General features: G+C 36.1%; 1 protein-coding gene across 1 annotated transcript in view; it reads right to left on the reverse strand.

The window, feature by feature from the left end:
• LOC149801160 (intermembrane lipid transfer protein VPS13A-like) overlaps positions 1–23,069 on the reverse strand; it is a 354,720-nt gene extending 331,651 nt beyond the window's left edge. The window contains exons 1-2 of the mRNA XM_089956772.1: positions 22,909–23,069; positions 17,138–17,181 (exon numbers count right to left, since the gene is read on the reverse strand). Of these exons, the coding sequence (XP_089812898.1) occupies positions 17,138–17,181; positions 22,909–23,005 (141 nt within the window). The 5' untranslated portion in view covers positions 23,006–23,069. The remainder of the gene's footprint in view (positions 1–17,137; positions 17,182–22,908) is intronic.
• Positions 23,070–26,067: the final 2,998 nt, after the last annotated feature.

Here is a 26,067-nt window from a genome sequence, read left to right on the forward strand (position 1 = left end):
AGACAGACATATGGCTGCACACCAAGTCTGGTTAATTCCAACAATTCGAAGTCAAGTTATCTGGCAAGAGAAAACCACTGATGGCTGGATGGGCAATCAGATGGATGGATGTGATTGCTTTGGAGATTCACCAACTTTGTTGAGTGGGGTTGTAACTAATAACCTGTATTTACATGCATGACTTAAAAATCTTGTTTGTCATGTGGGACTTAATTAAAATCCTGAAATTACTGTGCATAGGTTCAAAAAAAATTGTTTGTCATGCAGAACTATAATTAAAATCCTGCATAACTTAAAATTCTTGTTTGTCAAGTGGGGCTGTAATTAAAATCCTGCATTTATATGCATGGCTTAAAAAATCCTGTCATTACAAGCCTAAAGACACAATAAGTACTGCAATTGATCAACTAAATAAAAATACAAGAGACTTTTTCTAACATCACTTAGAATATCCTATGTTGCAACTGGTTACCAATGGTAAATTTGTTGGCTTAAGTGGACTAAAACAAATACTGAGTATATCTCACCGAAGTTTTATTTTGCATGAGCTCTAAAATGGTATGAAATCTGCAGATACGGCTAGATTGTATTCATACATGTGGTATTGATTTCTTTCCATTCCCAAATGTTTAATATATATACAAGACAACTATAATCCAAATACCATACATCCTACAAAATGTAGACTGCCTGACAGTTATTGCAGTCACGAATTAGCAATTGTTACAACAAGTGAGGTTGCAAACAATGAGCAAAGGGTTGGATTATATCTGTTAGCATAAAAGTCAAATCTTGACAGTTATGTTCCCTCTAATGGCAACACCAATCTGAGTCTATGTAGATCCCAGCTAATTACCTACCCATAATGCCATGCTTTATGTTTCCCATATGATATTACCCGAGTGCAAATATGTGTGACAGTCCTCAAGGGTATGCCATTTCAATAATCGATCTAGAATGTGTGTAACTGTGTGATAAGAGCTCAGCAAACACTGCCTCATTAAATCAGGCAGAAAACCAATAATTCCAATAAGCTCTAGTACCGCCCTCTTTGCAGGCCACTTGGAAGATGCAGTTCTACAAATTATTGGGAATCTGAGAAGAACACTGCAGCTGGTACTGAGTGACACACACAATGGCAACGTCACAGGATGAAAGTGTTTGCTAAAATCAATCTGAATTCCCGTGACACATTAGTGGAAACTACATAAATATGTATATAGATGGAAAGAAGACAAAGTGAATAAATATCTAGAACACACATACATACATACATACATATATATATATATATATATATATATATATATATATATATATATATATATATATATATATATATATATATATATATATATGTATGTATTCATGTATTATTGCAGATGATGAAAAAGAGATCAAACTTTTTAAAATTTGCATTGAAGTTTATGGAAGTTACTTCTGAAAGTCTTATATGGAAAGAGATGTCTTAAAGATTAAATGCAGTGCCTAAAAATATAAACTTTAACAACCAATTCATTCTCAGTCTTTTCAGAGAATTGTTATATACATGTATATCTAAATTATGTGTCCTCATTTTCATGTTTATAGACTGTAAGGATAATTTTTAAACACATTACATAGCTTCAAGATTGGGGATGTAATTTTAATCAGTTTAAACACATTACTGTCAACTTTTGACCTTGGAAGCTGCAGATGAAATCTTATTGACAAATTTGATGGGATTTATGTTCAGGTCATGGGTTTTATCCTAGGAATGTCACATGACCTAATTTCTGATTGGTAAGCTGCAAAAGGACATGACCTTGTTGACATGTTGGAATGATCTAGAAATGGTTATTTCATCCTCGTTTCATTTCTGGAATTGCACTTTTTTAAGATAAGATATGCTTATATTTGAATTATTTGAATTAGTTATTCCTATCGTAAACGTAAGTCAATTAGTTGTGTTGTGTTGTAATTTACCAAACAATGTGTTGGTTTTTCACTCTTTTCTTTTACTTAGCTTAAGACTATTGAGTAAAAACAGAATGATAAAACTGCATACATGATTTATATACAATTAGCACAAATTTTTCATTATAATGTTGTGGGTTCATTGCCATTTTTCAGCACAAAATAGGCTATAAATGGTGGCCAGTATAAATGGCAGAGGAACGACCAGAGAAAACCCTAAGAAGAACCACCAACCCATGGGCTGCAAGTTACTGGCAAGTTTTCTCACATACCCATGTTGGCTTCGAAACATGGGATGCAAGTGTCTGGCAACTTTTCTCACATACCCATGTTGGCTCCAACCCATGGGATGCAAGCTACTGGCATGTTTTCTCACATACCCATGTTGGCTCCAACCCATGGGATGCAAGCTACTGGCAAGTTTTCTCACATACACATGTTGGCTCCAACCCATGGGATGCAAGCTACTGGCAAGTTTTCTCACATACTCATGTTGGCTCCAACCCATGGGATGCAAGCTACTGGCATGTTTTCTCACATACCCATGTTGGCTCCAACCCATGGGATGCAAGCTACTGGCAAGTTTTCTCACATACACATGTTGACTCCAACCCATTGGATGCAAGCTACTGGCAAGTTTTCTCACATACCCATTTTGGCTGAGTTTTCTCATATACCCATGTTGACTCCAACCCATGGGATTCAAGCTACTGGCAAGTTTTCTCATATACCCATGTTGGCTGAGTTTTCTCACATACCAATGTTTGTTGAGCCTGAGGCTCAAACCCATTAAATGAGGTGAGACATGCAGTGATTGGTAAAGGCAAGTCCAAAAGACCATGCACTCACCCAGGGCCCATCGGGTCATTAAAATATGCAAAGTCAGGATACTCTAACCAGACATTTTTTCTGCAAGATGGAAAACCAAGTAAACCAAAAACAACATAACAATTTTGTGAAAACATTTTCAAAAGAAACAATCAAACTGTAAATCAAAAGAACTAATAATCCATCAATATTTTCACTAGCAAAATTATGTTTTTAATATGCTGGACATAATATTAGGTTATTTCAACTTCTGAAGATTCAAGGAAATGTGGATAAACCCACATCTAAATTAAGAACCATTGTCCAAGTCCTAACTAACTGTAATGTTATAAAGCCTGGAATGGTAGATCAAGCATCATAGAAATTAATATGCCATTAGGACCCAGAAACACAAAAGATAAAAGAACCACTTCAAGATACCTGATTGGAACTGAAGAAACAGCAACAAACAATACAACTGATCTTCATTTTCACCTATAAAAATTAAATCAACCGATTCATAAATCATTCCAAGTACTACTGTCAGTGAACAATTCCTACCCAACTGTGTGTGGTTCCAGCATAGATTTCAGATGTCATTATAGTATAATGAAAGTTGTTGTTATAGGGTTTAATGCCATTTTTCAGCACAAGATAGGCTATACATGGTAGTCAGTATAAATGGTGGAAGAAGAACCCAGGAAAACCCTGGAAAGAACCACTGACCCACAAGAAGCTACTGGCTAGCTTTCTCACATACTCACATTAGCCAAGCTCAAGACTCGAACCCATGCAGACAGAGATGAGATGGCAGTGATCCGTAACAGTGAACACTTTAGACCACTTGGGACCCCATAAAAGTAAGTCAGAAAAACTAACTTTAGTCACTGTGGTAATTTAATCATATTAACATATCAAATTTGATAAATGTTTAGTCAATGATCTTACCTTGGATTAAAAGTTATTCAGAAAAAAAGCATTTTACTTCAAGCCATGGTGACCCTGACCTTTGACCTAAAACAATAGGTCTTTTTCATACCTTAACTGCATGCCTTTCAATTTGGTCAAAGTACATGGTCTATAAATAATGTTATTATGCTAAAACTTTTTCCATTCCTCAGTGACCTTGATTTTTGACCTTTTCACCCCAAAATCATTAGGCTTTTCTTTTTTACTCAACATGCAAGTCATAAACTTTGCTCAAGGTACACTTAAAGTTTTACATTTAAAACAATTTTACTTCTTTCAGTCATAGTGACCTTGATCTTTGGACCCCCAAATACATCTGCTTCATCCTATCCGCAAATACATTATGCCTCAGCCTATCCCCAAATACATATGCTTCATCCTATCCCCAAATACATATGCTTCATCCTATCCCCAAATACATTATGCTTCATCCTATCCCCAAATACATTATGCTTCATCCTATCCCCAAATACATATGCTTCATCCTATCCCCAAATACATATGCTTCATCCTATCCCCAAATACATATGCTTCATCCTATCCCCAAATACATTATGCTTCATCCTATCCCCAAATACATATGCTTCATCCTATCCCCAAATACATATGCTTCTTCCTATCCCCAAATACATATGCTTCATCCTATCCCCAAATACATTATGCTTCATCCTATCCCCAAATGCATATGCTTCATCCTATCCCCAAATACATATGCTTCATCCTATCCCCAAATACATATGCTTCTTCCTATCCCCAAATACATATGTTTCATCCTATCCCCAAATATATATGCTTCATCCTATCCCCAAATACATATGCTTCATCCTATCCCCAAATACATATGCTTCTTCCTATCCCCAAATACATTATGCTTCATCCTATCCCCAAATACATTATGCTTCATCCTATCCCCAAATACATTATGCTTCTTCCTATCCCCAAATACATTATGCTTCATCCTATCCCCAAATACATTATGCTTCTTCCTATCCCCAAATACATATGCTTCATCCTATCCCCAAATACATTATGCTTCTTCCTATCCCCAAATACATTATGCTTCATCCTATCCCCAAATACATTATGCTTCTTCCTATCCCCAAATACATTATGCTTCATCCTATCCCCAAATGCATATGCTTCATCCTATCCCCAAATACATATGTTTCATCCTATCCCCAAATACATATGCTTCATCCTATCCCCAAATACATTATGCTTCATCCTATCCCCAAATACATATGCTTCATCCTATCCCCAAATACATATGCTTCATCCTATCCCCAAATACATATGCTTCTTTCTTTCCCCAAATACATTATGCTTCATCCTATCCCCAAATACATTATGCTTCATCCTATCCCCAAATACATATGCTTCATCCTATCCCCAAATACATATGCTTCTTCCTATCCCCAAATACATTATGCTTCTTCCTATCCCCAAATACATATGCTTCATCCTATCCCCAAATACATTATGCTTCATCCTATCCCCAAATACATATGCTTCATCCTATCCCCAAATACATATGCTTCATCCTATCCCCAAATACATTATGCTTCATCCTATCCCCAAATACATATGCTTCATCCTATCCCCAAATGCATATGCTTCTTCCTATCCCCAAATACATTATGCTTCTTCCTATCCCCAAATACATATGCTTCATCCTATCCCCAAATACATTATGCTTCATCCTATCCCCAAATGCATTATGCTTCATCCTATCCCCAAATACATATGCTTCATCCTATCCCCAAATACATTATGCTTCTTCCTATCCCCAAATACATTATGCTTCTTCCTATCCCCAAATACATCTGCTTCATCCTATCCGCAAATACATTATGCCTCAGCCTATCCCCAAATACATATGCTTCATCCTATCCCCAAATACATATGCTTCATCCTATCCCCAAATACATTATGCTTCATCCTATCCCCAAATGCATATGCTTCATCCTATCCCCAAATACATATGCTTCATCCTATCCCCAAATACATTATGCCTCAGCCTATCCCCAAATACATATGCTTCATCCTATCCCCAAATACATATGCTTCATCCTATCCCCAAATACATTATGCTTCATCCTATCCCCAAATACATATGCTTCTTCCTATCCCCAAATACATATGCTTCATCCTATCCCCAAATACATTATGCTTCATCCTATCCCCAAATACATATGCTTCATCCTATCCCCAAATACATATGCTTCTTCCTATCCCCAAATACATTATGCTTCTTCCTATCCCCAAATACATATGCTTCATCCTATCCCCAAATACATATGCTTCATCCTATCCCCAAATACATTATGCTTCTTCCTATCCCCAAATACATATGCTTCATCCTATCCCCAAATACATATGCTTCATCCTATCCCCAAATACATTATGCTTCTTCCTATCCCCAAATACATATGCTTCATCCTATCCCCAAATACATTATGCTTCATCCTATCCCCAAATACATTATGCTTCATCCTATCCCCAAATACATATGCTTCATCCTATCCCCAAATACATATGCTTCATCCTATCCCCAAATACATTATGCTTCATCCTATCCCCAAATACATATGCTTCATCCTATCCCCAAATACATTATGCTTCATCCTATCCCCAAATACATTATGCTTCATCCTATCCCCAAATACGTTATGCTTCATCCTATCCCCAAATACATATGCTTCATCCTATCCCCAAATACATATGCTTCATCCTATCCCCAAATACATTATGCTTCATCCTATCCCCAAATACATATGCTTCATCCTATCCCCAAATACATTATGCTTCATCCTATCCCCAAATACATTATGCTTCATCCTATCCCCAAATACATTATGCTTCTTCCTATCCCCAAATACATTATGCTTCTTCCTATCCCCAAATACATATGCTTCATCCTATCCCCAAATACATTATGCTTCATCCTATCCCCAAATACATATGCTTCATCCTATCCCCAAATACATTATGCTTCATCCTATCCCCAAATACATATGCTTCATCCTATCCCCAAATACATATGCTTCATCCTATCCCCAAATACATTATGCTTCATCCTATCCCCAAATGCATTATGCTTCATCCTATCCCCAAATACATTATGCTTCATCCTATCCCCAAATACATATGCTTCATCCTATCCCCAAATACATATGCTTCATCCTATCCCCAAATACATTATGCTTCATCCTATCCCCAAATGCATTATGCTTCATCCTATCCCCAAATACATTATGCTTCATCCTATCCCCAAATACATATGCTTCATCCTATCCCCAAATACATTATGCTTCATCCTATCCCCAAATACATATGCTTCATCCTATCCCCAAATGCATATGCTTCTTCCTATCCCCAAATACATATGCTTCATCCTATCCCCAAATACATATGCTTCATCCTATCCCCAAATACATTATGCTTCATCCTATCCCCAAATACATATGCTTCATCCTATCCCCAAATACATATGCTTCATCCTATCCCCAAATACATTATGCTTCATCCTATCCCCAAATACATTATGCTTCATCCTATCCCCAAATACATTATGCTTCATCCTATCCCCAAATACATATGCTTCATCCTATCCCCAAATACATATGCTTCATCCTATCCCCAAATACATTATGCTTCATCCTATCCCCAAATACATATGCTTCATCCTATCCCCAAATACATTATGCTTCATCCTATCCCCAAATACATTATGCTTCATCCTATCCCCAAATACATTATGCTTCTTCCTATCCCCAAATACATTATGCTTCTTCCTATCCCCAAATACATATGCTTCATCCTATCCCCAAATACATTATGCTTCATCCTATCCCCAAATACATTATGCTTCATCCTATCCCCAAATACATTATGCTTCATCCTATCCCCAAATACATATGCTTCATCCTATCCCCAAATACATTATGCTTCATCCTATCCCCAAATACATATGCTTCATCCTATCCCCAAATACATATGCTTCATCCTATCCCCAAATACATTATGCTTCATCCTATCCCCAAATGCATATGCTTCATCCTATCCCCAAATACATATGCTTCATCCTATCCCCAAATACATATGCTTCATCCTATCCCCAAATACATATGCTTCATCCTATCCCCAAATACATTATGCTTCATCCTATCCCCAAATACATATGCTTCATCCTATCCCCAAATGCATATGCTTCATCCTATCCCCAAATGCATATGCTTCATCCTATCCCCAAATACATATGCTTCATCCTATCCCCAAATACATATGCTTCATCCTATCCCCAAATACATATGCTTCATCCTATCCCCAAATACATATGCTTCATCCTATCCCCAAATACATATGCTTCATCCTATCCCCAAATACATATGCTTCATCCTATCCCCAAATGCATTATGCTTCATCCTATCCCCAAATACATATGCTTCATCCTATCCCCAAATACATATGCTTCTTCCTATCCCCAAATACATTATGCTTCATCCTATCCCCAAATACATTATGCTTCATCCTATCCCCAAATGCATTATGCTTCATCCTATCCCCAAATACATATGCTTCATCCTATCCCCAAATACATTATGCTTCTTCCTATCCCCAAATACATTATGCTTCATCCTATCCCCAAATACATTATGCTTCATCCTATCCCCAAATACATATGCTTCATCCTATCCCCAAATACATATGCTTCATCCTATCCCCAAATACATATGCTTCATCCTATCCCCAAATACATTATGCTTCATCCTATCCCCAAATACATTATGCTTCATCCTATCCCCAAATACATTATGCTTCATCCTATCCCCAAATACATATGCTTCATCCTATCCCCAAATACATATGCTTCATCCTATCCCCAAATACATATGCTTCATCCTATCCCCAAATACATTATGCTTCATCCTATCCCCAAATACATTATGCTTCATCCTATCCCCAAATACATTATGCTTCATCCTATCCCCAAATACATATGCTTCATCCTATCCCCAAATACATATGCTTCATCCTATCCCCAAATACATATGCTTCATCCTATCCCCAAATACATTATGCTTCATCCTATCCCCAAATACATTATGCTTCATCCTATCCCCAAATACATATGCTTCATCCTATCCCCAAATACATATGCTTCATCCTATCCCCAAATACATATGCTTCATCCTATCCCCAAATACATATGCTTCATCCTATCCCCAAATACATTATGCTTCATCCTATCCCCAAATACATATGCTTCATCCTATCCCCAAATACATTATGCTTCATCCTATCCCCAAATACATTATGCTTCATCCTATCCCCAAATACATTATGCTTCTTCCTATCCCCAAATACATTATGCTTCTTCCTATCCCCAAATACATATGCTTCATCCTATCCCCAAATACATATGCTTCATCCTATCCCCAAATACATATGTTTCATCCTATCCCCAAATACATATGCTTCATCCTATCCCCAAATACATTATGCTTCATCCTATCCCCAAATACATTATGCTTCATCCTATCCCCAAATACATATGCTTCATCCTATCCCCAAATGCATATGCTTCATCCTATCCCCAAATGCATATGCTTCATCCTATCCCCAAATGCATATGCTTCATCCTATCCCCAAATACATATGCTTCATCCTATCCCCAAATACATATGCTTCATCCTATCCCCAAATACATATGCTTCATCCTATCCCCAAATACATTATGCTTCTTCCTATCCCCAAATACATATGCTTCATCCTATCCCCAAATACATATGCTTCATCCTATCCCCAAATACATATGCTTCTTCCTATCCCCAAATACATTATGCTTCTTCCTATCCCCAAATACATATGCTTCATCCTATCCCCAAATACATTATGCTTCATCCTATCCCCAAATACATATGCTTCATCCTATCCCCAAATACATATGCTTCATCCTATCCCCAAATACATTATGCTTCATCCTATCCCCAAATACATTATGCTTCATCCTATCCCCAAATACATTATGCTTCATCCTATCCCCAAATACATATGCTTCATCCTATCCCCAAATACATTATGCTTCATCCTATCCCCAAATACATTATGCTTCATCCTATCCCCAAATACATATGTTTCATCCTATCCCCAAATACATATGCTTCATCCTATCCCCAAATACATATGCTTCATCCTATCCCCAAATACATTATGCTTCATCCTATCCCCAAATACATATGCTTCTTCCTATCCCCAAATACATATGCTTCATCCTATCCCCAAATACATATGCTTCTTCCTATCCCCAAATACATTATGCTTCTTCCTATCCCCAAATACATATGCTTCATCCTATCCCCAAATACATTATGCTTCATCCTATCCCCAAATACATATGCTTCATCCTATCCCCAAATACATATGCTTCATCCTATCCCCAAATACATTATGCTTCATCCTATCCCCAAATACATTATGCTTCATCCTATCCCCAAATACATTATGCTTCATCCTATCCCCAAATACATATGCTTCTTCCTATCCCCAAATACATTATGCTTCATCCTATCCCCAAATGCATTATGCTTCTTCCTATCCCCAAATACATTATGCTTCTTCCTATCCCCAAATACATATGCTTCATCCTATCCCCAAATGCATATGCTTCATCCTATCCCCAAATGCATATGCTTCATCCTATCCCCAAATGCATTATGCTTCTTCCTATCCCCAAATACATATGCTTCATCCTATCCCCAAATGCATTATGCTTCTTCCTATCCCCAAATACATTATGCTTCTTCCTATCCCCAAATACATATGCTTCATCCTATCCCCAAATGCATATGCTTCATCCTATCCCCAAATGCATATGCTTCATCCTATCCCCAAATGCATTATGCTTCTTCCTATCCCCAAATACATATGCTTCTTCCTATCCCCAAATACATATGCTTCATCCTATCCCCAAATGCATTATGCTTCTTCCTATCCCCAAATATATATGCTTCATCCTATCCCCAAATACATATGCTTCATCCTATCCCCAAATACATATGCTTCTTCCTATCCCCAAATACATTATGCTTCATCCTATCCCAAAATGCGCCAGTAGCTTCTCGTGGGTCAGTGGTTCTTTCCGGCGTTTTCCCGGGTTCTTCCTCCACCATTAATACTGGCCGCCATGTATAGCCTATCGCGTGCTGAAAAATGGCGTTAAACCCCACAACAACAACAACAAAATCCCAAAATGCATATGCTTCTTCCTATCCCCAAATACATATGCTTCATCCTATCCCCAAATGCATATGCTTCACCCTATCCCCAAATACATTATGCTTCATCCTATCCCCAAATACATTATGCTTCATCCTATCCCCAAATACATTATGCTTCATCCTATCCCCAAATGCATATGTTTCATCCTATCCCCAAATACATATGCTTCATCCTATCCCCAAATACATATGCTTCTTCCTATCCCCAAATGCATATGCTTCTTCCTATCCCCAAATGCATATGCTTCATCCTATCCCCAAATGCATATGCTTCATCCTATCCCAAATGCATATGCTTCATCCTATCCCCAAATGCATATGCTTCATCCTATCCCCAAATACATATGCTTCATCCTATCCCCAAATGCATATGCTTCTTCCTATCCCCAAATGCATATGCTTCATCCTATCCCCAAATGCATATGCTTCATCCTATCCCCAAATGCATATGCTTCATCCTATCCCAAATGCATATGCTTCATCCTATCCCCAAATGCATATGCTTCTTCCTATCCCCAAATGCATATGCTTCATCCTATCCCCAAATGCATATGCTTCATCCTATCCCAAATGCATATGCTTCATCCTATCCCCAAATGCATATGCTTCATCCTATCCCCAAATACATATGCTTCATCCTATCCCCAAATGCATATGCTTCTTCCTATCCCCAAATGCATATGCTTCATCCTATCCCCAAATGCATATGCTTCTTCCTATCCCCAAATACATATGCTTCATCCTATCCCCAAATGCATATGCTTCATCCTATCCCCAAATACATATGCTTCTTCCTATCCCCAAATGCATATGCTTCTTCCTATCCCCAAATATATATGCTTCATCTATCCCCAAATGCACATTTGATAGTGGACTGGTGCCTATCCATATTACCAATTGGATTTTGAAGTATATCCAGTAAATTTAATTTATACATTGTATATTGCATAATATTAAAAGAAAGAATATAATACATGTGAAGAAAGAATAGAATACATGTGAAATATAAATAACAGCAATTGTTTCTGATGACCACTCTTTAATCTAGAGCCTGGCAAGCCACCTGCTGTGTTACATAAGAAGTTAAATAACTCACATATAATCTGTGTAAAATTTATGCTTGCAATTCCGGTTAATACCTGCTATGTGATGTCTGATGACACCTGCTATTTTTGGTCCCCAACTGCAGCATGTGGAGGTATTTGGATGCTTCAAAGTTTCATAGTTCTAATTTGTCCCAACTAGCCGGTAGTGCCATGTGTCAGAGATGATTATCTCAGATGAAGCAAATGAAGACATAATGCAGAATATATGATGCATGCTATGACCATGGTAATTATGTTAACTGTTCATGATGCATGCTATGACCATGGTAATTATGTTAACTGTTCATGATGCATGCTATTACCATGGTAATTATGTTGACTGTTCATGATGCATGCTATGACCATGGTAATTATGTTAACTGTTCATGATGCATGATATGACTGGTAATTATGTTAACTGTTCATGATGCATGCTATGACCATGGTAATTATGTTAACTGTTCATGATGCATGCTATGACTATGGTAATTATGTTGACTGTTCATGATGCATGCTATGACCATGGTAATTATGTTAACTGTTTATGATGCATGCTATGACTATGGTAATTATGTTAACTGTTCATGATGCATGCTATGACCATGGTAATTATGTTAACTGTTCATGATGCATGCTATGACCATGGTAGTTATGTTAACTGTTCATGATGCATGCTATGACCATGGTAGTTATGTTAACTGTTCATGATGCATGCTATGACCATGGTAATTATGTTAACCGTTCATGATGCATGCTATGACTATGGTAATTATGTTGACTGTTCATGATGCATGCTATGACCATGGTAATTATGTTGACTGTTCATGATGCATGCTATGACTATGGTAATTATGTTGACTGTTCATGATGCATGCTATGACCATGGTAATTATGTTGACTGTTCATGATGCATGCTATGACCATGGTAATTATGTTGACTGTTCATGATGCATGCTATGACCATGGTAATTATGTTAACTGTTCATGATGCATGCTATGACTATGGTAATTATGTTAACTGTTCATGATGCATGCTATGACCATGGTAATTATGTTAACTGTTCATGATGCATGCTATGACCATGGTAGTTATGTTAACTGTTCATGATGCATGCTATGACTATGGTAATTATGTTAACTGTTCATGATGCATGCTATGACTATGGTAATTATGTTGACTGTTCATGATGCATGCTATGACCATGGTAATTATGTTAACTGGTCAGCTACATTTTGATGAAGTGGATGCATTGGACCTAATACCAGCAATTCAATGCTGGAACTAATTTCTGCACAAAATCCATTCCATGGCAGCTGTACTGTCGATACTCTAGCTTTTGGAGGCTGCGCTTAGTTTTGATGTTGTGATTGACGAAAAGTCAGTGGATGTGGAATTTGATGAAAAGTTAGTGGATGTGGAATTTGATGAAAAGTCAGTCAATGTGGATCCTGATTGTTGAAAAGTTAGTGGATGTGGAATTTGATGAAAAGTCAGTGGATGTGGAATTTGATGAAAAGTCAGTCAATGTGGATCCTGATTGTTGAAAAGTCAGTGGATGTGGAATTTGATGAAAAGTCAGTCAATGCAGATCCTGATTGTTGAAAAGTCAGTGGATGTGGAATTTGAAGAAAAGTCAGTCAATGCAGATCCTGACTAGTTTGATGAAAAGTCAGTAGATGAGGATCCTCATTCCTACTTTGTGGTCAGATTCTAGATGAGATATGTGAGGATCTGGATCAGCAGGACAGTAAGCAGAATTGACCGGGTCAATAAACAGTGGCAAATTTATTGGCTAAATTTAATAAAATTAAATACATTTGATACATGATGTAAATGTATTTATTCTGTGTTTATAATTATTTTTCCTTTTTTCACACATAGATGACTTTAACATGTCTACCCACATTTGCTTCTGAATCATCAACTACATTTTGCCTTCCTGTACATATCATGAAATATTGGGCCTGTAGATTATGGACAGGACCAGTAGCATTTTCAGGTTACTGGTCCTGTGGGCTTGCTGGGGTTTCTTTGGCAAGTTTAAAACACTGCTGTAAAGCTATACCGGTAGTTATCATTAACAGTAACAATAATGGTTGCATGGTGCCAATTAAAAGAAAATTTCTAAAAGTGTACAAATGCTTTAGCAAATATGAAGTACACAAGATCAAATATAAATGGCAAAGATTTTAAAATTCTGCAAAAAGATGAATAAAAAAGGAAGACATATGTAACATACGTAAAATCCTTAAAAGAGATGGTCAAAAAAGGTGTAATATAAACTTCATTCCCTTAAAAAAGTCCAGGATTTTGTGGGGATTCAATATCATAAAATTTCTTCATCAAACTTGTGAAGCCAACATATCCAACAAGAATGTCATTCACTATCAGTGGACAATGGAAGTGTATGCACTCTGGTTGAAATTCACCCTTTAAAAGGTCTGCACAAGTCAGATATTTAAGTGATATAATAACAATTGTTGACAGATGATGTTGTAACCACATGCTAGACTCAACACCATAATATAACTCATCAGCCTTTATGGACAGATCAGCTAAAACATTCATTTTAAAAAAAATCTGTGGAAATGATCTGCATCTGTAAAATTGTATATTGAGTCAAACTGCAGTATGGGATTATATTGGTCAATTCAATAATGCTGGAAAATGAAAACCAAAAATATTATAACAATCATGTATAGGGCATTACTGTTTCACAAACAAAAGTGGGCACAATTTCATACAAGTGGAACAGAGATGTTTTCCTTGTTGTCTTATGCATTCACATAAATATAATTGCAATTAAACAGGAACCACCGAAAGACTCTCTTTAAGGAGTGGCATATGCAGAGTTAATACAACCTCTGCAGAGTGGACATTTTCCTTTATGGAGCAGCACTCAATCAATGAACTAATTATGGACTTTTTATCATTAATAATTTCCCATACCCAAAGCAAAAATATCTTAACAATTTATACTTTCAGCAACATCACACTGCCTTCATCTTTAACTAGTATGTTGATCATGTGACTTATAATGGTCATCATCATATGAAGAGACTGGTGTTGATGGGTGGTAATTCAAGCCCCTCATATCTGTTTAGTGTTGGCCTCCGCTGTCATATTTCAATAATCTCCTTCACCTTCCTTTGTTTTGTCCTCTGATGTGATGACCTTGGTATGATTTGAACACTGGAAAGCCCCATATTGCTACAATGTTCATGTATGACCAATGACTCTACTTACGTGTTCCTTAATCCTTGTTTCTAATACTCAACCTGTTTTCACATCATTCTCACAATCATTACATTTAATATAATAAATGACACCACATCATATTTTCTTTTTTGTCCTTCACATGTGTAAGTTGTTGTCTAGCTGTATAGTTTGTATATAGGTTGATCCCATGTTGTCTGAATACTCTAGCTAGGTCTTCTGATGTACCACAGATATATGGCATGCCAAAGTTGTTGCAACTGCTCCAGCAGCCTAAGTGGTTAGAGCATCTGACTCAGATATGGTAGGTCATAGGTTCAAACCCTGGCAGATTCATAACAAAGACTTATAAAAATGGTACTAAAAGCTACCTCGTTTGACGCTCAGCATTAAGAGCTTAGTTTAGGACTGATCAACCTTATGTCAGGATTATGTGACTTGATGGTACAAGATGCCACATGTCTGTGGCATGATGCCCCAGTGCTCAACATCACTATAAACTGTCACACCACAGATAACATAGCAATATGACTCAAACTATTAAAGCTATGTTAAAAATCCCAAAACACACAAAAATATACACACATACCAATGTTGGTTCTATCTGGGCCACTCCTAATTTTGTTTGGTGTTTGTTTTCAATTTTCTGGAAGTTTGAAAATCTACTCTAGATAGCCATTTACCCTTAGTGCAAATTTCACATGCTCTACTTCTCTCATCAGTGACTATAGAGTCAGCTCAGTGTATTAAAGATCTCACTATTTACCTCTTGTGTTCCAGATGGGATTGGAAATAAAGCTGAGGTACTGGTCAGTGTAGGTTGGTTTTCTTTGGTTGATTCATCATCATTTACCTGTATATGTGTGTTCAAGAATGATAGTTTGCTATTTTCTTCTTGTTCTGAAGTGAACTGAATATGTGGGTCAGTGAAGCTGAGATATCAGAGAACTCCTGAACTTGATACTCATGTAGTTCAGTCAAGTTATTGTCCACATATGTGAACCACACTAATGGTGGGTTCTTGGCCAATTTTTCAAGGCCTTCTTCTAAATAAACTCCATATACAAACTGGCAACTATTGGCAGACTGGGGAGCCAAATGACACTCCCTGTTTATGTTGTTAAAACTGCCTGTTATAGATAAAATATCTACTGTCCAAACAGTTTCAATAAATCACAGACATGTTCATCTCTGAGCATTGTCTGCCTCTAATTTCTCTCTGATGACACTCACGGATATATCCTGGTGAAAGTATTATAAGTCACATGACCAGCATTAGTCGCTGATTAAGGCAGTGTGATATTGCAGAAAACCATTAATTCTTACGATATTTATACTCTGAGTATGGGAAATTACAAATGCTCACGAATTCTCCAAAGCAATGATTCAGGAACCTTTTAGTTAAGTCTAAAATCTGCTGGAAATGAAAGGAAAATCTCCCCAAAAGCTCTATAAGAAACTTGAAATACTGTCTGAGTACATGTGGTAACCAGAACTTGAAATACTGTCTGAGTACATGTGGTAACCAGAACTTGAAATACTGTCTGAGTACATGTGGCAACCAGAACTTGAAATACTGTCTGAGTACATGTGGTAACCAGAACTTAAAATGCTGTCTGAGTACATGTGGTAACCAGAACTTGAAATACTGTCTGAGTACATGTGGTAACCAGAACTTGAAATACTGTCTGAGTACATGTGGTAACCAGAACTTGAAATACTGTCTGAGTACATGTGGTAACCAGAACTTGAAATACTGTCTGAGTACATGTGGCAACCAGAACTTGAAAACTGTCTGAGTACATGTGGTAACCAGAACTTACCAGGGCTTCTGGCTTTAACTGCAACCCTTTCAGCTCAACATCTCCTGCAAGATACAAATGACACATGTTATATACACCTGAATAATTCATAGTCTTGTTATAATAAATAAACACAGACACATACACATTATTAATGTAATGTAATGCACAGTCTGATGAAAATATATAGCATATTAAGGTGATAACTAACATGACTAATTGCTACTCTAAAAATGGACACAAGTAGCTTCTTTTATTTCTCTGTCATCTTCTTCAATTTACAATACCACTAATTAGATACAAACTATAACAATGGAAGAGTGAAAAGAAGTTCTATCAGAGGAAAATCAAAGAAACAAAAGGACACACAATGATGAAATGAAAACAACACAGAAAAAGTTACATTTTATTTTTCTTCAAAGAATTTACTCAGTCACAGAAAACAAGAGGCCTCTGTTGGCCAGAGATAATTCACTAGACAGGCATCTGCCTATTAGTCAAATGCAAGAGCAGTTGGAAAACAAATCTGGGTGTGTGAAATTTTATCCAATGTTGTTGACTGCATCTGTTATGAAAACGATTGTTTCAAGGATTAACAAGTTTTTGCATTTTCAACCACAAGTCATAACAAATAAACATCACTTGGAAAATATTGAAACAACTATGCTTTGTATCCAAGATACTCAAAATTCTGCTGGGCATTCAGTTTTCTGAATGTTTTTCTTTCCTTTTTAGTACTATAGTCCATATTTGATGACAGATGTACTACAGACCATATCTGATGACAGATGTACTACAGACCATATTTGATGACAGATGTACTACAGTCCAGATTTGATGACAGATGTACTACAGCCCATATTTGTTGACAGATGTACTACAGTCCAGATTTAATGACATGTACTACAGACCATATTTGATGACAGATGTACTACAGCCCATATTTGATGACAGATGTACTACAGTCCAGAGTTGATGACAGATGTACTACAGTCCAGATTTAATGACAGATGTACTACAGACCATATTTGATGACAGATGTACTACAGCCCATATTTGATGACAGATGTACTACAGTCCAGAGTTGATGACAGATGTACTACAGTCCAGATTTGATGACAGATGTACTACAGACCATATTTGTTGACAGATGTACTACAGCCCATATTTGATGACAGATGTACTACAGTCCAGATTTGATGACAGATGTACTACAGTCCATATTGATGACAGATGTGCTACAGACCATATTTGATGACAGATGCACTACAGCCCATATCTGATGACAGATGAACTACAGCCCATATTTGATGACAGATGTACTACAGTCCAGATTTGATGACAGATGTACTACAGTCCATATTGATGACAGATGTACTACAGTCCTATTTGATGACAGATCATCATCATTTCCACAAATCTAAAAGGTCTTCATTCCAATATGTTTTCCACCTGATATGTTCAAACTTCACACAACAATTTTGGACAAGACATCATTACAAGAGTTTTCAATTTTTAACAATGGTGTCCATATTTGATGAACAACTACCCTGATCTGTACAAATGTTAAAGGTCTTTATGCCACGATGCCCTGTGCCACATTTTGTTGAAAACTTTTCTGATTAGTCTGGTGGGCTTTGAGAAGATGCTGGAAATAGCAATTATAATTGAAGGATGGTTGTTGTTGTTGTTGTTGTGGGGTTTAACGCCATTTTTCAGCACACGATAGGCTATACATGGCAGCCAGTATTAATGGTGGAGGAAGAACCCGACAAAACCCCGGAAAGAACCACCGACCCACGAGAAGCTACTGGCAAGCTTTCTCACATACCCACATTGGCTGAATCCTAGACTCGAACCGCCGCAGACAGAGGTGAGATGGCAGTGATCCGTAACGAAGAGCGCTTTAGACCACTCGTAATTGAAGGATGGAGTTTTTTTCTTTTTTTGGTACCAAGATGCTTTGAGTTCAATTTAATAAAATTCTGTTCAGCAGTTTTAGAAAAGGAGTTACTTAAATGTCTTTCTATTTTTAGCAATGGTAGCTTTATTTAATGGTGGACTGGCATCATATTAAAATTCTGAAAGCCTTTCTTGCCAGGATGGTCTCTTCAAATTTGTTCAAAATTAGTCTAGTGTTTTATTCACCAGAATTTTAAAATAGTAATTGTAGACAGATGTAGGACCATACTTGGCCAGACAAGTTAACTGCACCATAATGTATAGATTGATTAATGAATGTACTTGGCATATGCTGGTAGGGACTCCACTGTATTTGTTTTCAATGGAATTAAATTCTTAAGTTTATATACAATTAATGTTATAAGGAGAAAAAAATCATATAGTTAGTACTAAATTATTGCCTCTGAATTTCATTTTAAAATAAATACAAAACTCATGTCAGTGGGTGCTTGCCTAAGTGTGTCTTGCTGTGGCTTGCATTAAAACAAAATTGAGTTCTTCTTGTAGGTCACACTTGGCATTTCTTTTCAAATCTAATAATAGTAATTGCAACAATAATAATAAAAAGTTTACTTGATGAGGTAACATATTTTTCAGATAATAAATACTAATTCCCCATGATCTTGTTATTTTACAGTATAACTGTATATGCTTGCTTATAAGTAAAGAATATTTGAAAACTGCACAGACTTGACTTATAAGTGAGTATATACAGTACACCATTTACAATATCTGTACCAATTGCTCACAAATACACACCTGGAAATTAGTGATTAAATTTATGTCACCTGGACTAAGCTTTATCTAAAATTACATATTAGAGCAGATAATGGTAAGCTACCATATATACTCACTTATAAGTCAAGGCAAACTGCAAAAACAAAGATATTGATCTACCATAGCATAATGCACCTACAGATCAGGGTCTATGTTGTTTGTTCTCTGACCACTCATAACAAACTGCACAGACCCAGATCTGCTGGCACCTTATGCAACAGCAGATATGCATTGCACAGTGTGCAGTTGGTCTCAACTCAAAGGTGATTATATACATTAAAAGTCTTGTACAGGCAAAAATGACTTAAAGACTTGCCATGATATTTAATATATACAGAAAAATTTGAAATACCATCTAAACCAATTGTACAATAAATCCTCAGTAATGCAACTACAGTCAACACTACAGACACTTTATTAATGCAGACGTGGGTCCATCATAAAAAATGCATGAGGCAATTGCAGTCAATACTGAAAAGCAGACCCACAAAAGTGTTACAAAATTGATTTGATGCTTGCATAATATATTTTAAAGTGATGAATTCACTCTTTTATCTGTACAAAATTCTGTATACTGCTCCCTACAATAGGAAAATCATTACTGAAGTGTATGACACTGAGAAAATGGCTGGAATTAGTTTAATATATTCTGGCCTGTTTAACTGATAAAAGTCAGCCATTGAAATTGGTCACTGTAACCTTAAAATGTATCCTTAATCATTGGAATGAATGAAGCAGTAAAGATGCAACTGAGCTGAGAATTAAGAAACAACTGCCCACCTTCAAACAGCATTAAAATTAAACTTCTGAATGAAAAAGAAGCGTCCCTCAAAGGCCTGATGTCTACACATGTACTTGGCAAAAAGAATTCCAGGAATTTAACATAAGACCATTTCTTCCTTTTAATTGTTGAGTGTTGAAACTGTCTCTCATATTCTTCAAATATAACAATATTTTCAAATTTATTGCTGTGTTGGATATTGGATCTCTCATTGGCACCATTTTCATTTAGGACCAAGAAGACATCATTACAAGTCTTTCAGCGAAAATGCCATGTTGATTTGACCAAGACATCATTACAAGTCTTTCTGCGAAAATGCCATGTTGATATGACCATCCATTTAGGGGAAGTAGTGGCAGCAACAATTAGATGTATAATTAGCACAATTTTAGTCTAAAACAAACTTAGCATCCTAAGATATCATAGATATCCTAAGATATCCATTGGTAAAATCTAGATGCTGATGTATAGAGGATATTTCTTTTCCTGAATATTGGATATATTCATAGTATGTGTGGCACAAAAAAATGTAATATTTTAATGACTGGCAAATCCACAAGTTAAAATTATTTTTGCACCATAAAATGAAATATAACCAGTATTTACGCAGGAAAAGAAAATTCTGTATTTATTATATACCAAGACTGTGCCTGAATTGAAGCTTAGATTAAATTTACTCTTCACCACCCCATTTTCATAACCTGATCTCACTTTTAACTGTATTCACAGGCTGATCATAAAAATAACAGCAATTTAGGAATGGTAAGCCCGGAATGACCTACTCTGTTCAAATACATTATATTGTTGTCATTCTGTAAACTATTTTGCCCTATATGACCATTAGTCCAATTCAGCAAATGCATCACACCAGGTTTTAAGAATTGTCAGTAAGATATTAATCAGCACAGAGGAAACAACTTCATAGCGATGTGAGTGGTATGGAACTAAATTTATCCAACAAATAGTCATTTCGATGTCTGAAAGATACTGCAGTTTCCATGTATTTGTTCTATCTCACAAAGTGCTCACTTTTCTTGCTACAGGTATAACTTCTGCAGGAATACACAATCAAGCATCCCATGGCATGATGGGAAATCTTGTATTTTCACATGTGCAAATGCAAGGATATATTTTTCAAATGTTAAAATATAGGAATAAAAAAATATGAAAAATAGTTTGCCAATAATATTTAATATTTACACTTAAATATATAATAAAGCCTTCCATTTGGAGTGTAGAATATTATTCTGAAGATGGACACTATAGGATCCGTGTGTATTATTTTCATTTAAGACCAACTAGCCACTGCAGAACTCTTCTGATTTAAACAACATGTCAAAATGACTTTTCATTTAGAAGGAGTATCTATAACAAGATAATTACCATGGTAGCCACAATGGATATCAGACTGGCACCATTTTAAATTAGTACCAACAAGACATTACAAGATCTCTTCTGGTAAAAAACCAGGGCCCCAAGTGGCTGCATGGGTTCGAGTCTTGGATTCTGCCAATGTGGGTTTGTGAGAAAGCTTGCCAGTAGCTTCTCATGGGTCGGTGGTTCTTTCTAGGGTTATCCCAGGTTCTTCCTCCACCATTTATACTGGCCACCATATATAGTCTATCTTGTGCTGAAAAATGGTGTTAAACCCTACAACAACAAGAACAAGAACTGGTAAAAGCCCAGGTCTCAAACTCAAACCACCCTGAGAGCTGCATGAGGGTACGTTTGATGCCCAAGGCTGCACCACCTTTGTTATCTCTTGTGACATCATGTGATGCCAATCATTTTGCAGGCCACAGGATACAACTTGGTGGGCCATATGTGGCCCACGGGCCATGTGTTTGAGACCCGTTTTAAGAGATACTTTACAAGATACTTGGAAGTCAACAAATATATCAAGCAAACCAAGCTTTCACTGCATTTAATATTGGTAAATAAACTTACCACTGAATATGCTAAATAAACTTACCATTGAATATGCTAAATAAACTTACCATTGAATATGCTAAATAAACTTACCATTGAATATGCTAAATAAACTTACCATTGAAGATGCTAAATAAACTTACCATTGAATATGCTAAATAAACTTACCATTGAATATGCTAGATAAACTTACCATTGAATATGCTAAATAAACTTACCATTGAATATGCTAGATAAACTTACCATTGAATATGCTAAATAAACTTACCATTGAATATGCTAGATAAACTTACCATTGAATATGCTAAATAAACTTACCACTGAATATGCTAAATAAACTTACCATTGAATATGCTAAGGTTCAGACTGCTGGAGTTAAGATTATGGATGTATTTTCCAAGATATTTATTGATCAATAGAGATACCACAGCCTCAAACATGTTGTTTACATAGGCCTTCTCTCCAAGTCAGCATCCACATTTATAACTGGATGAAGTGATTAACAGCAACTCTGCATTACTCTGGAATAGAATTATAGCAATTGTTTGTCAATATACAAGCATGCACCTACCTAAAAAACGCAAAGATATAATGCACCAGAAAATCAGTCTCCATCAATATACAAGTATATTATCATTGGAGGAAATAACCTTGCCCAGTAGCCCTACTATATCACCTCTGTCCAGGTGGGTTCGAGTCTCTGGCTCAGCCAATGTAGGTATGTGAGAAGGCTTGCCATTGACTACCTTGGGGTTGGTAGTTCTTCCTTCACCAGTTATATTGGCTACCATGTATGGCCTATCATAACAACAATAATTGTTGTTGGGTATATATATATATATATATATATATATATATATATATATATATATATATATATATGGGGATCTCAATAGTTTTTAAGTTCTGACCCAATCAATCAGTAATCTGACACACATATCAAATTCTCAGAAACGTTACTCACATAAATTAGGAGTTTTTTAAATTCATGTAAACTAAACCCCATCCGTGCCCTGTCACCAAAACTGCATCAAATATTTAAAACTACTGCTCATATCTATAGACCTTAAATTAACTTTGAATGTTATAAATGTATATCCTGAAAAGTACTGAAGGAGTAATCATCAATTCACATCTGAACTGGAAGGATCAAACAATCCTCACAAAAATTAAAAAATCTTTGTTTTTCTCAGTAGACCTATGCCCAATTTTTAATCTATAGATAGAAACAGCTAGCTCTATGAGTCAATCACTTGCACGTGCACCAACAATGGGACCAATTAGATGTGAGGGAGATTAAAATGTGTGGCATGTATACTGCTACATCATTTTAGTCCCATTATGATTGCTTTCCTAATAATCAACTGATACTGTAACAAGATTCTCACATATTGCGACGGAGTTCTGCTAGAAGTTTTCAGAAGATGGAGTCTAGGACTCCTAGCCTGGAAAAGTTGGAATCCCCAATCAGGAAACTGGACTTCCAATCCTAAAATTAGGATTACCACAAATTGTTATTTGGTTATGAAATGGTAAAGTTGTATGTACAGGACAAATGAAAACATTGTACTGAACCATTGGCATCATTCTTATTTACTTGTAGTCCAAGTATTAAATCACCTGGAATGCATGAACAGGGCTTAAATTAAATGAAATCCAAATCTTAGGAATGAGTCACCAATCAAGCAAAGAGAAGAAATTAAAGGTTTACTTTCAAAGTCAGAATTGATCTGCCCTTGCCCTTGCCATGTATTTGCAGTATAAAACTGAGTATTAATAATGATAATAAAATAAGTTTTAGTGACTCTGTTCTTTACAATATAGCATCTCACTTAAGAATACAAGTGATTTTTATTAGCACAAACTTTACCTCATTGTGATTATAATTTTGTTGACAATCAACCAGAAGGTTCTCAATGTTATCAGCCAATAACTATTTGCCAAATTGGTATAACTTCTTGGTTGTATTAAAATAATCAATATCAAAATTATAACAAGGCTTTAACTATTCTCACGTTCAGCATTGATATTTAGGTCTTTTCTTATTGTGGGAATTTCTAAGTTGGCACCAGAATTTTCATGCTTGTCATCTAATTTGATCCCATGAAAATTATTTCCAAGCACAGTTATTTTCATTATCAAAGATACTACACTGCACATTCATAAAAGTAAAAACAAAAAGTACAAAAGCATAAGAGTTGCAATAAGAATTAAGAAATGTATTGTTTTAGGGCATCAAATAAATATGCAAACTGCTGCGTTGAGGATTATGATTATCAGGCATTCAACAGTGTTATTTTGTGAAACAAATATTTATAATAACTATTTATAATAATTAGCCGTAGCCTGAATGATCTGCATAAATACAAGAGGGTGCATACATCTGCCAATCCAGGCTGATCAATATAAAGAATACAAGATAATCTCAAATCATCTAACATCAACAAATTCTACTGAATACTCTTCTTATAGTTCATATAGCTTTTAAACTTCGATTTCATCTACAAGTTCTACAAATGTCAAAGCTCTCTCCAGATGGAATATTACTGATGCAACTCTATCACTATTACCTCAGAATCGATAATCTGTCCCTCTCCAGACTATTGATTAAGCAATATTTAACAAATCAATAGAAATAAATATGGGATGATATTGTAAAGACTACTTGCCTGTAACGACTTCTTTAAATACCATATGAATAATCATGACACATCAAATATATAACAATCCAATGCTGATGAAACGAATATTTCCATTTATAGCAATTAAAGATAACATTTCATTGTGTTCAGTTCCCGTTATCATGATGGCTTGATCACACTCCAACAATGTCTAATTTATCACTATCACCTCTCTGCCCCTTCACATGTCCTTTACCAGGAAATCAATACGCAACATGGTCATTGCACCTCTTAATCGAGGCTGTCATGTGGAAGCATCCCAGCTTAAGATTCGTCTGTGACAAGCCTGTTTCTTTAGCCTTAGGTTGCGTACTATACATTGAGTAATGTGTATAGGTACAATCTATACTTTCAGTTTACATCGATTTTTGACAGGTGCAGTGTTGCATCGTCTGCATTGTCGAGTTAATCACTTTTCATACCATACTAGAATTCAACACATAAAGTTTCCCCAATAAAAATATTGCGTCTCCCTGATAAATGTGTAATTGCAGCCCACTGGCCATGTTTAAACTGCAGTACACGATTAACATACCGCCGAGGTAAATATGAGGTCACGTGAGTAAAAATAAAAATGCGGAAGCTAGATTACAGCAATAACATGCCTGGGAGTGGGAGACTGTAGTGAGAGAAAGAAAATAATTGTGAATAATAATTTTAAAAAACATAGACCTGCGTTTCGAAATTTTCAAAACCCTTTTTTATTCCAACAAAGACATCAGGTATCAGAGTTCGTTTTTCAATGAAATTTATAATATATTTGAATAAAATAGTATACATAATTATTTTGAATATTCATTTGTGAGAAAGCCCCCTAATCT

The sequence above is a fragment of the Sinohyriopsis cumingii genome, chromosome 4, assembly GCF_028554795.1.
Source record: "Sinohyriopsis cumingii isolate HCF-2022 chromosome 4, ASM2855479v2, whole genome shotgun sequence".
In the NCBI taxonomy this organism is placed as follows: domain Eukaryota; kingdom Metazoa; phylum Mollusca; class Bivalvia; order Unionida; family Unionidae; genus Sinohyriopsis; species Sinohyriopsis cumingii.